The sequence below is a fragment of the Drosophila melanogaster genome, chromosome 3L (genome assembly GCF_000001215.4).
Source record: "Drosophila melanogaster chromosome 3L".
Taxonomy (NCBI): Eukaryota; Metazoa; Arthropoda; class Insecta; order Diptera; family Drosophilidae; genus Drosophila; species Drosophila melanogaster.
In genome coordinates, this window is record NT_037436.4 from 233,554 (window position 1) to 246,963 (window position 13,410).

The following is a 13,410-nucleotide window of genomic DNA, read 5'->3' on the forward strand; positions in this document are numbered from 1 at the left end:
CTTTAAAACTGAGAGACTGGATTGCGTAGAAACTGACGGACGGGCTTTGTTATGTCGCATCGTCTGCTGATATTGATCAAGAATATAGGAATATAGTTTGTGATCATAAAGGGTACCTTCATTGCGAAGCAAATTTCGGACTGTTACAAAATATACCCTATGCAAGGGCCTACAAAAATTTCAATGCAGATCAACAAATGAGGATTTTGTTGTTATTTTAGTGCAAAGAATCCGTCTAATAATATTAATAAGCTATTTAAGGTATATTTTTGTTTTTGCTGAGTAGGTGTGAATTTAAAAGTCCAATGAGCAGTAAACAAACCAAAGACTAAATAAATGCAAGTTATTTTCAAAATATGCTGAACATTTATTATAAGCTTGTATTTTTACAAGTTACATACGCCTAAGTTTAAACCTACAGCATATGATAAGGATATCAAATGAAATGCATGCTGTTTATTTACACTTTAATGTTTTGTACAAAGGGGGTTTTACTTAATTATTTTTAATCTTACAAATGTCTGGTGAATATGAAATTTATTGCATACTGGTGTACGTTACTAAATATGGTCAATATGTACATAATTTATTATAATTAATTATATGTGTTTTTATTGATAATATATGTTTATATAACATTTGATTCAAAATAAGAATACATAACTGAAGGACGTTTTTCAAATTGTTAGAAGTGTCTTTATAAACTATAATCATTTGTTCTAAAGTTTTCAAGGGCTATTATTTCTTATGTTCTTTGGTCAAAAACATTTTCGCGAAAATTTTTAATTTTTTGCACAAAGTATGACTCTAGTGCTTCAGCACACTTATAAAAGGATGATTCTTTTGGGTTATAGTAACGGCAGTTGTCAAAAATTTTTGTCATATCGCCTATAAACTCAGATAGTTTGGTATAGGTGTTTGATTCGAGTTTAATTTCCATCCGTTTGAGATCTATAGAAAAAAATATCCCCATTTTATTTATTTTCGAATAAATTTATTTTTTGTGTTACATACCCATTGGCTCTTTAATCACTTTGTAATAATCGGGTGCTTCCTTCGGATCAACCGGTTCCATAAATGGCCAAGCACTTTTGTGTAACTGTAGGGAAATTTAATATTTATTCCATTTTTGATGTGCTACAGTTGAGAGTTTTTCGTTAGCCAGAAATGAATGTGAAACGAATGAACGAATTGGATATTTGATTCACTTGGTCTTGAACTTATAATACTTTCGTTCTGTTCGTTACTTTGTAATATTTTTTCAACAATTTTACAAACATTACCGTATTTTAACATGTTTGATGCCATCAATATATAAACGATTTGTTCGTTTATCTAACACAGAATAACGATTCCCACAAAATTAAATTTTATTTAATTAAGGTCCCTAATAATAAATAAAAATTATTATGAATTTCAGGTTATTACCTGCATCTGCTTAATTAAGTTTTTCAGCTCTTCAACGTCATTTGAAGTCAGTTTCTTCATATTTGCAGCGTTAGCATCGTTTTTGCGTTGGCATTCAGGGCAAACATATTCATCAATAAACTCTGCTTCGCTCTGAAGTATTCCAACGCAACGGCCATGAAACCAATCCTGGCATTTATCACAGCATATATAAAATTGTGACTCGTCGTATGGTTGACGACAGCTACAGTAAAGCTGTTGCGTTTCTCTCGCCCTCTTGCAATCAATGCAAATGAACTCCGATAGTTTTTTAGAAGCTTCCTCGGTAATACTGACACAATCCCCATGGAACCAATTGCTGCACAAGTCGCACCCCACGTAAAACCTACATAGACACAATTACAATATATTAATTAAAAGCGCGTTAAGAATATGCATTTCTGCATTACTTTGTGTCATCATATGGAGTACGGCAAATGCAATACAACTTTTCCTTTTTTCTTGTCAACTTTTTTGGTCGGCCTGCGCCATGTCTGGGGTTCTGCACCTCTGTCCTACGATTTGATTTAGGTATTATTAGATATATCATATTGCACACAAGTGCATGAGTATACGTACCGTTTAAAATCTAAATTTGGTTCGCCACTTCTCTCATTTTCGCTTTGTTCATCCGGTGAAGCGTTACTTAAGGGGCGTACATGTCTTTGGACTTTAGTTTTTACATCTTCGTGTATTTCGCTTTGTAAATTACGCTCTAATAAGGAACGCTTGCGCAAAATATTTTTTTTAAGCAATTCTTTATGACGTTCCAATTGCGATTGCTTTTGCTCTCCAAGTTCAGCGACTTCGTCATTCTTGCTCCGATTTTTTTTTAAAATTCGATTAAATTGGCTGCTTGTTGTCATAGCATTTGGGCGTCTTAAGGAAGTACGAATTTTCCATTCAGTGTCATCAGTTTGGCGACTGGGAGTTAGTGCTTCCTCATTCACACTGCCCCTTGAGCATGTTTCCCACTCATTCGTCGAATTCGCATTTTCTTGTTGCTTCTGCATACAAACAAGTTTTTCTTCAAGTTCCGGACTTAAATTACCTTGTTTCAGAGCATTTGAAATAGCTGAAAATCATGGCACTTATTATTTCAAACACATTTGTATTTTTATTCATTTTTTAACACTTACACTTCTGTATGTATCCTCTGGTAACAACGAAGCTTTCGTTTTGTTTATTTTCTAAGTCTGTTTCTGATATATCGAGGCCGGCAAGGTTAGTTGGTTCATCATGTTCTGAACCCTCTAATAGGGAAGATGTACCGGCAAAGGACTCATTAGTTGTAATATTAGAATTTTCTGTTTCTGCACATTTACTGTTTTCCTGATCATCGCCATTATTAATAGCAATATCTTTAATAGTTGAATTGGCTTCGTAAGTTGTTGCTAGCGTATCGGCGTCGATTTCGATGTTGTTGGTCTGCAATGAACATCGTTTAAGGTCTTCACTTTCATATTTTAGGCGATGCTGCTCAATATTGTCTTGATCTTCAACTAGAACTAGATTATAAATTTTTAATTTTTTTTGCTTGCAAAATTGGCTTACAATTATTGTTGGTGCGGCACGGCAATTCACTTCTTAAAATTCTACCTTCGAATACTTCACGGGGAGGTGAAGGTACAATTTGATTCGGCGGACTGCAGACGACAATAATCTCATCATCATAATCTTCTTCTTCTTCAATTTCTTGCACAAAATAATTCGAATTCATCATACGAGTATAAGCTATTGATACGCCGCCACCAACCTAATCGTTTCCAAAAACGTAAGTTATTTTCAAAATTTGAGAATTTGATTGCGTTAATATGAACAAATACTAAGAGCGCAAAGAACAAAATTTAGGAACACACCTACCTGACTTTAATCAGAGATCAGTTGTAGAATTTACTCCAGGCAACCTTTTAATGTGTTTTATTGAAGTTGTTGTAGTTGTCGAAGAGATTAACACGTGGTTAGGAGTTGAAGTTGTTGACACGTGACATTATGGCATGGTTAAAAGTTTTTAAGCAGTGGAAGCATGAATTTGATTTTAAGGTATATGGCACTTTCATTACAGAAATAGGATAGTATTTAAATTGGATTAAAAATTATAATGCAACTTGTGTAAAAGAGATTAAAATGCTATGAGACTGGTGTACGGATATGTAAGGTGTATATAGGCCGTGTTATTGCAAAATTTAATTTTTGACAAGTGTAAACTTCATTTCGATTTAGATGAGATGATTATAAAAATGGTAAAGCCTTTGTGTTTATTATAAAGGACATGTCAGAAAATCTAGCTCAGTGGCGACATTAGCACATGCGTTTTATATGGAGAAATCTTTTCTTAATTTTCCATTTAAAAAAACAAGACTTGCCTTTAATTTGTATAACATCAAATATGCCAGTCAACGAAAACTCTGCGTGGGGTTAATCTCTTCAGCAGTTCGTATTTTAAATCAGATTGAATTAAAATGGAAATTTAGCTTGGCCATTGAAATGTGACCAATTATTTTGTAATCCTAAAGTGAATTCAACTGATATCTGATTAATATTTATAGTCTATTAGCTCTGTATAAATTCTTTTCTTGCACAGATTTCAAAGGTACGTTTGCAGACTTCTCTTTTTACTTATATATCAAGCATGCGCTTTTTGTCAACACAAAGGCCAATTTGCAAATAATCATCCAACTAATTCAGAAACAAAAATTCACAAACTTTTAAGCTTATTTTCATTGCGGTTTGTAGGATATTGAATTCAGGAGGAATACACAATTTTATAACATCAGACACACGCCTAAAAATGCTCACATTTGCAGGCTTTATAGTGTGTATGTATATGAGCTGAAATAATTATAGCAAAAATTTAAACCAAAAATTTCTTGTTTTATTACAACGTGATACTCCATTTTTTTTACTTTCTAAATCCATTGTAAACGTTTTATTTAAATCTTTCTCTTCTTTGATACACGTCCCGGCTCAATGGATGTAGTTAGTTAATATAGGGGTTACTGCCACTTTCTACAGTATTTTCATAAAGCTTATGATATCAGCATTCCAAAGATAAATTCGGTACTTAGGCAACTTTAAAATTTTGCACTTGTTGTTGCTGGTTTAAAATTAATTCCAAAAGAAAAAATCTTTTACACCCACGAAAAGACGTTTTTCAGCCAATGGCTGAACGATCTGATTTTTATGAAGATAGAATTTTTAAGATTTAAGTGGGCGCAAGAGTATTTCAAAGATTAAAGCATTGATATTTGGCTTAACTATGCTTTGGATGACTGATTTCGAAATTTATTCGTAAAAAAGAAACAGAGCTGGTCACAATTAGTGTAGTTGCATAATAGGTTTTATTGCAAAATGCGCTTTACAATTTACAAATATTCGATGTATTACTAAGAAACCAAATGTCCCTCAGGCAAGAAAAGCTAATCGGAGCAAAGTTGTTCTAATACTTTTGCCTTGGTTTTTAACATTAGGTGACAGTCTGGATTATTGTTAAGTTAATAAGCTTAATGTGCTTCCTACTCACTATGTAATATTTACTTATATTTAATAAGGTATTCACACTTTTAGGCTAAATACATTTTTATATTTTTTAAATTATGTAAACAAAATAAATATGACATATTTAAGTAATTATTCGGTATCATGTATTTTTAAATATCGAGCTCCTGTGTGGAGAATTGCTTGTTGAATAATTATTTTGCAATAGTAAGCCTTGGTTCATATTTCAATAAGTCTGTTGCTGTACTTGGAAACTATAAGTTATTGTTTACAGCTTAGGAATGTATACAAATTAGGAAACGCAATGTATTCAATTCATGTTCATTAAAATACAACAAACAAACAAATTAGGTGTACCAAACGAAACGTATAGAAAGTGCAAGTGAAGCAGCGACATGCCGCTCGGGTTGAATAAATAAAAAACTTAACTTAAACGTAGGATGGAACAAAAAACAAATTGGCATTTCGGTCGAGAATCAGCAAATGCAACCCTCACAGTCCTGTTCCTATTCCTCATTTATACTTTTACATTATAATTATAACTAAAAACTACTCACTTGCTGATGCGCAGCCGATTGGTGAACAGGGGTTAGAGGAGGTGGCTGTGATTGAACTGCATTTTCCGGCTGTACCGCCAAGTATATTTTTGTTGGGCCTAGAACACCAAGTTTGCCATTTGACTCTTGAGCTAAAATATAAGTGGGAGATATTAAAAGGTTACAAAATATATTATAGAATTACACACCCTTCATTAGTTGCTGCTTCACCTGCGTTTGCACCAATTGCAGTTGTTGTGCAGTGAAATCGTTGCCCACCAGGCCTTGCAATACTATACGTGGACCATGCTCGGTTTGCAATACTTGAGCGGTGACACATTTAATTACTGTTCCAGGCGGCTGATTCTGCAGAAGACTTTCCTCAACACTCAAGGCTTGCTGTTGGGCTGGAGCCTGGACAGCCTGGGTGAGAACCGGCTGCTGAGTTATTGGGGTAACGCCACTTTCGAAGTTTGTGGGTGACTGTTGATGTATTTGCTGCTGCTGCACAACGACTTGTTGTGGACTTTGTGGTGGGAGAGCCTGTTGCTTGACTGGTGAGGTCTGCGGGTTAGCTTGAGGTACTGCAGTAGCTGAATTACTTGTAACGATGTGAGCGTTCCCATCACCTTGGTGTTTAATATGTGCCACGATTTGAGCCTGATTATTTCCCAACGGTTTTACGATTACTTGTTGCCCATTCACTGTTGCCACCTGCAATTTGCCCTGTGCTAACTGCTGGGCTAAAGTTGAATTTGGAACCAAGACTTGTTGTGTGCCAGTTTCATTGCTATCAGTCGTGGTGATTTGCGTTTTTTCTTCAATGGTTTGCTGCGATTGTTGTTGAACCACAAGCTGTTTAACCAGTTTGGTTTGTGCACTTGGCGAAGATTGTACAATTTGGTTTGATTGAACAACGAATTGTTGCTGAGGCTGGACGACATGATGTTGTTGCTGCTGCTGCTGGGTTTGAATCTGCTGCTGAACCATCTGCAATGCTTGACTCTGCGGCACATTCCTCTGAGTAACAATAGTTTGACCGGGGCTTAAGATAATCCGTTGACCGCCAACTACTATCTGCTGCTGCACGTTGCTGGTATTAACAATTTGCTGAATTACTTTTTGCGTTGGTTGATTACCGACCTGTGTCATGGAGATCTGTTGTGGTGACTGCTGAATTGGTTGCGATTGTACTAGTTGCTGCTGTTGAACCGGTGATGTTCCTTGCTGTTGTGCCGCCGATGTAGATATAATAACCTTTTGCCCTTGTGCATTTTGGCCCACTACCAGTTTTGACCCAGACTGTACGAATACTTGCTGTAGAGTTTGCCCAGAGGTACTAGTGTTAACCACTTTCGACACTATCTTTTGCACAGGGGATGATGAAGTTGCTGGTGATGAAGATGTTGATTGCTGCTGCTGTTGGGCCAGTAACAACTTATTCTTAATTTGAGCAAGCGGTAAGGCTACGCGCGAGGATGATGCTATGGATTGGGTCGCAGAATTTTTCGTGACATGTTTAACTGCAATTTGCTTTATCACTGGCGTCACTGGATTTGTAGTAGTCTGTGCTGAACTGATTGCCGGTGACGACGAAGTAGAAGCTGGCTTAATGGGAACCTTCATTTTGTTTCCTAGAAATAAATGGTAATACATTACATTTGTAATATTAGATTTGAGCTTTTTAAAATATAACCCACCTTGCCCCGCCGAATTTGAAGATGTTGTGGTAGTCAGCACATGGAGTTTTCCATCCGGCATTTGAACCAGCTGCTGCCCAGGATTCAACCCGCGTACGCTTACTTTGCCATCTGGGCCCCTTATAATTTGTACTTTATGCGGTGTAGATGTGGATGGATTTGATTGAGTGCTTGTCGAGCCTCCTACAGTAGGTGAAGCAGCTGCTGCTGCAGTATTAGCTCCTCCTGTTCTTGAAACCTGTGTTACTGCCTGCTGAATAATTCGAGTTGTGCCATCAGGGTTTTTAACAATGACACGCCTGCTACCGATAACTTGGCCTTTAACTGAAATGGTATAATATAATGGTCAGTTCCTCCCTATGAATAAAACTTAAAATAGTTTACCTGGTGTCACAGAACGGGTTATTTCGCCAGTTGCAACCAATTTTCTCTGCTGATGAACAGCGCGCTGTAATTTTAATTGTTGTTCCATTTTTTCTTTAACATCTTCACTCAACTTGGGTGCCAGTTGGACGCGTCCGGCGACGCCAAGAGCTCCATTAGTTGAAGTGTTGGAACCATTACTACCACTTGCCTCCAATTGACGGGATGCTACAGATCGCGTAACAGCTGATAGGCGTGCCTTTTCTTGTTTTTCTCCCATAAATTTAATTTCCCATAACTCCAATTTATCTTCGTCGACCCATTCCTCGGTAATTTGTGGCTCGGTTGGCTGAGGAGATTCAGCACGCTTTCGTTTTCGCAGTCCGGACCGTATGGATGTTACTTCTAGAACGAGAAATAAATAATTTATTTTGAATGCCTTTACGGAAATGCACATTAATTCTCACCTCTTACAGTCTTCGGCATTTCAAGTGGAATAACAACTTTTCGTCGCAAATAGCTTGTTTTTTCACCATAGCGTCCTGAGTGCCGAAGTTTGAGCAATTCCAATGTTACAATTTCAGTATCCGTAGTAACCTGATGCTTCCCATCCGTGGATGGGGGCTTTGCTATCATGTCATCCCAGCGGAGACACGACCACAATATTCGAAGCTGAAGTGCTAGGCTGGATAAGGACGTGGCATTAGATGTTCTGTAGGACCAGCAGGTTCGGAAGAGGGGACGCGAGCACTGATACTGCCAAATTGTGTTATTTTTCGCAGCGTGATGAAAACCATTTGTCGATGATTTTCCACCCAGACGAGCCAGCTTCAGGAGCTCAAATCGTGGTAGCACTAAAAGGCTACGCTTTTTTTTATGAGTAAGAAAATTGGATATAAGTGGATACCGAGAGTATGATGGCTTTTTAGTTATCGTTGACTTATCCTCAGTTTTGACAGCTTGCTCATACAACTTGGCCGCATCATTAAGGAGGTATACACGACCCCGAGGTGAACTAGTCGAATAGACCCGCTCGTTTCCATTCTCAAATGTCTCTCGTTCGTATTTTTTGACACATTCGCGCTTAACCGGACGTGCAGTAATAGGAAATCTGCGGTTCTGTTTGTTAAGTGGTATATCCTTGTCTAACGTCTGATCCAACACATCTTTAGTGCCGATGTAGCTTTTTTTCGATTTCTGGTTACGCTTTCGCCGCCATCCAGGTGTCATATCGACATCTTCAGCGTTACCAGAGTTTAAGCCCGTAACAATGGAATCTTCGGTACTCTCAATTTCAACATTACTACAAACGTCCATACTCTCAATATAGTCTATTTTATCGGAGTCTTGTGTGTTCGAGTCAGGAGTTGTATTGCATCCGGAACTGGCATTCACCTCTTGTTTAATTTTCGTGTTGGTTACGCACTCCTGGTCAACCAGGATGCATTCGGTCAATAAAGAATCGCTAAAAGGAACGGCGTGCGCTCGTGCATGTTCCCAATCTTGAAGTAAATCCAACGGCGCTTCGGATTCAGCTGGCTTCCCCTCTTCAGAATCATCCACGGCCACCTGAGTGGATTCTCTTTTACCCTCCGTCAGCTTCTGCTCGAGAATAGATGGCTTTTTAACAGCGCCCAAAATAGCGGCAACTGTCTCTTTTGAGCCATTACCGGCAGTATGCGCCTTTCGTAACAACAAAAGAAGTTCTTTTTTGGCCCGAGCTTTTTGAAGACATAAGGGAGAGTAGCAAGTATTTTGGGTTATTTGAGAGACAGCATTTGAATTGGTGTTACACTCCTTTGTATAACAACGAAAAACTTTAGCAAATCGATTAAGCTGACTAAATTGTAAGCGCACGGTTTGAATTTGTTTAGCCAGCGAATTAACAAGTTCCAAGTTTACGTTTGCAGGACCCCCCTTTGCTTGGACTTCAGTAAGGCGAAGTAAACGCTTCTCTAGAAACGTTTGTTTGCTGTTGGCTGTATTATTTTGGGAAGAAACAAGAAGCGGCTTCATATCAGAAGGAATTTTAGAAGCCATCTGCTCCTCGACCTCGGCCAACTTTAAACGGCGATCCAATAAGTCATCTAATCTAGATTTGCGAGCCACTTTTGAATAATAAGTACGGCCTGGAGCATTTAGCGCTTTGCTGACGTCGATGTGCCCTTTGATTTTCTCCGTAACATCTTCTATAACTTTCACATTTTTATATTGGTCCGGTAAATAATGACACACCTGACCATCGACATTGCTTGACTCACATTGTTGCATAAACCGTTGGGTGCGTGGGTCGACTAAAATAATTTCATTTACGTCGTTTTCCTCTCCCATGGTGTAATGTACGTAGACTCTATTGTGTGTTAGAGGTTGGGCTCGACGTGCACGAACACCACAGCGTCGACTGCTTGAGAGCCAAAGCCAGCCCCATTGCCCGTGGACCCGGTATTCTTCTCCTTTTTGCTTCCAGACTTGATGTTTGAGACCCAGGGTATACTTTATGTAGTTAAATGCTAAGCGATTACGTTCTTCCTCATCATCCCGCTCGCGCTTCTCTCGCTTTTCTAGTTTTTTTCGCTCCTCTCGTTCGGCACTAGTTATGCGTTGCAAAGTTGTGTGTCCGAGTTGCTCATGCCAGACGTTGGCAAAAACAACGCTCTTAAGGGACGCTTGAAAAAGTAACAATACTACCGCAAATTCAGAAGGTCGACGGGCGTTCATCACCGCAGCATTCCAAATTTTTTTGTTAACTACCCAGTTAATATTTAAAAAGGAAGCTGCTATATTGGATTCGAAGTTTATCAATGTTTGCCTTAGAGTTGTTATCATATTGTCAGTAGTTCCCATGGTTATACCGATCCATTTAAAGTCAGAAGCCGTCGTTAACGAGAACTTATGGGACAGATGGCGTCGCTTATCTCGCTCCTCGTTTCGTTGCGGCTTGTTGAGTGCAATTGGATTTGTTGAATACTGGTTGACATAGTTCTTAAATCCTTGCTCCATGCCAAGTTTAAAATGCAAAGTACCATTAGTCAGCTGATTGGATTTTTGACGCGTGACCATTTTACATTCTTCTTGTTTTTTTGTTCCCTCTATAGATTGACTCTCAGATTTAGCATCACCATCTTTTTCATCCTCGTCAAGCACCTCTTTCTCCAAAAGTTCATTTTTAGCCTCTTGTTCGATTTCGATAACACTACGCTTCGTGTGTTTGTGTTCATTGGTTAAGGTCTCAGTCAGTTTCATTTGGCGCTCGATTTCGTCTCTCCTTTCTGTAATCTGGCTATGCAGACGAGTTTCCAGTTCTTCGGCGTCCAGTCGACTGAGCAGCAATTTTAACTTACTTGTCGTACTGTAATACCAGCATGTAAAGTTCTCCTGATCCTCGATAAAAATGCGACGTGCAATAAACCAATATTTGCGCCCATGACGATCAACACCGAGGCTATCATGCCGGATTAGCACGCCTTGTTTTTCTTGTGGCAACACGCAGTCCACTACGCCACTTACCTTATGCGAGCGGCAAAGCCCGCACTGCCAATCCTCAGTAGGTACGTCATTCATTGGCGGGTCTACACATTCCAAATGATAGACAGCAGGGCACGTCTCGCAACATAATAAATCACCGAGCCGATGGCACACTCGGCAATGGTCATCATAATGAATAGGTCCCTCCTGCAGCATTACATCTCGTATAGAATTGGAAGTTAAAAATTGATCTGACAGAAACTGGAGCACTTCAAGCCGGTTGTCAATGCCCGTGTAAGGGTATTCAGTGTGGCTTAAAATGTGAAACACGTTGCGATCAAATGTCTTATCGCTTTCTACATAGCTTCGCAAAACTTCCGGCCACGTTATAGAGTCAATCAGGTAAAGACTTATATTAACCGTATCTTTTTGATCCAGCGGGCCAAAATGTGTACCCTGCGCGTCCTCTTCTCGAAGAATCGCTTTAAGCAGCATTATGTGTACCTCCGTCAATAATGCACTTTGCTCCTCACAAGCCAGCGCTGCACACAAGTCTTCAAATCGGAATGGTGAAAGGCGGACCATGTGGCGAAATCGTCGCAGTACTTCATAGATACTTAGCGCGCGCAAAACGTGTGTATTAGCAATGAAAAGATCCTCCGACGAGTCCGGCAAATCAAGCGCTGCATACTGACGACCTTCCTGCAGCCACACAGGTTCTGGGCTAGGAGGACGTGGCGGCCGACCAACTCCATTTTGGTTAAAGCTGCACACGGAAAACTCTGATTCGCTCTCGTTGGCTACTTCTAGGCTCTCGTCGTCGCTGGGAGTAAGCAGCATATCATCCTCATTATCGGATTTATCTTCTTCGGAATCCCCAAAATCTGACCCGTAGTGATACTCCGACTCGTACCCTGAAAAGAGGAACAGTAGCTCTTAGAACCAATATGATTTCACCAACACCTAAGTGCATAAAACCTGACATACTGTCACTGCTATTGTGGACCCAATTTCTACTGAATTGTATTTAAGTAATTGTTATTAAACTCATGCCAACTAGACTGAAAGATTTTTTGTCGTAAGATTTCAAAAATAATCGTTGGTATTAGAGCAGATAGACCTATCGAAACTGACTCGCCCGGTAGTGGTTGTCACGAAAATATTAAATTTGATCTTTTATGAAGCGGAAGCTCTTTAACGCACAGGAAAACTCGTTTGAAGTATGAGTACCATTCAAAACGATCAAAGTTTTCTCCACTGCAATCAATATATGGCACATTATGTTCCCTATTAATCTTCGAACTAGTCAGAGCGAAACTGTAAGTCTTGACTCCCAAGTTAGAGTTTAGGTGCCCCTTTAACCCACCTTTCCTTCCAGAGTAGCTACTGGTGTTCGGTTGCACGGCGGATTTGCGGCCTCGTCCCCTCTTAGCGGCGCTCCCGCGACTGCGATTGGTGTGGTTGTTGTGGCTGCTCCTGCTGCCCTCGTCGCTCTGTGGAGAAATGCCCCTGGATGCCGACGGAGTGCTGGGCTGCGACTTTCCCTCGCTGAGATACTTCGGCTTCTTGAGAAGCTGGTAATTGAAGCGTCCTGATGCGCGTTCGTTGGGCGTCTTTGGCGGACGTCCACGTTTACGGCTGCCGCGACCGCTCATCTTGTTTGTTTTCGCCTTGCGTATTTATCTGGCTGTGTGCAGGGGTGCGTGGGGGTACTCTCCTCAGATATTGTTCCAAGTTAATGCTGCGAGGCTGCACATTAGATCTGAAACGAAAATTAACCCATTAGTACACGGTGCCACAGGAACGCACACCGCATCTCACTCGCACTCAGCTAGCTATGTATTTACGGGGCACATTCAAACACACATTTACTCAACAGCGTATGTGGGGGAAAAATCGATCAGATCGTCAAAAGTTTGTCGTTGGGTGTTCACTTTCTTTGTATTGCGCAAATTTGGAGTTGAAAAAAACCCGCCAAAAGAGCTTGTTTAGTTCAGAATAACGGTTCCGATTAAATACATTAAGTACATGTATTCAAAACACATTCTTGGCTTCTAGTGTTGGACGGCAAACGCACTGGACAGCACCACCAAGTTCGATTGTATGTGTGCGAGTGCGATGAAATGAAGCCAACGCACATTGTCCGCCATTTAAGCAACCGTGAAAATTTTTGCGTCTGTTTAAATGTCACTCTTCTTTCACAATTAACACATGGATTAACTGCGCAAATTACCCAGCATGTTGCGGAATAATTGCACAGGATTTAACACGATATATTCTAATATTTTTAACTATCTTCAGCACACTGCGAAAGAGACTTTTACCTAACATTACAGTTTTGAACATAGCTAAAGACGGTGTACAGTCGGCCAATCACAGCGACTCTTCTATTGCGTGAAGTC

At 39.7% G+C, this 13,410-nt stretch overlaps 1 protein-coding gene across 9 annotated transcripts; it reads right to left on the bottom strand.

Annotated features, from left to right (window-relative positions):
- Positions 1–372: 372 nt before the first annotated feature.
- On the bottom strand, positions 373–13,359 carry E(bx) (Enhancer of bithorax). 9 transcript variants are annotated; one of them, NM_001274258.1, is made up of 14 exons: positions 13,242–13,359; positions 12,375–12,770; positions 8,011–11,922; positions 7,565–7,948; positions 7,181–7,504; positions 5,690–7,114; positions 5,502–5,632; positions 3,310–3,353; positions 2,586–2,874; positions 2,026–2,521; positions 1,857–1,961; positions 1,429–1,792; positions 1,015–1,099; positions 373–951 (listed from the first exon to the last, which is right to left on the bottom strand). In NM_001274258.1, the coding sequence occupies exons 2-8, from the start codon at positions 12,661–12,663 to the stop codon at positions 3,327–3,329; spliced, it is 6,492 nt and encodes a 2,163-aa protein (NP_001261187.1). In that variant the 5' UTR covers positions 12,664–12,770; positions 13,242–13,359; the 3' UTR covers positions 373–951; positions 1,015–1,099; positions 1,429–1,792; positions 1,857–1,961; positions 2,026–2,521; positions 2,586–2,874; positions 3,310–3,326. The 9 variants fall into 9 exon arrangements, with proteins under 9 accessions (NP_001261187.1, NP_728505.1, NP_001261188.1 ...); NM_167817.3 differs by lacking the exon at positions 3,310–3,353 and having other exon boundaries at positions 5,690–6,563; positions 6,624–7,114; positions 12,830–13,359; NM_001274259.1 differs by lacking the exon at positions 3,310–3,353 and adding an exon at positions 3,001–3,202 and having other exon boundaries at positions 2,586–2,948; positions 12,830–13,359.
- Between the last annotated feature and the right edge of the window lie 51 nt (positions 13,360–13,410).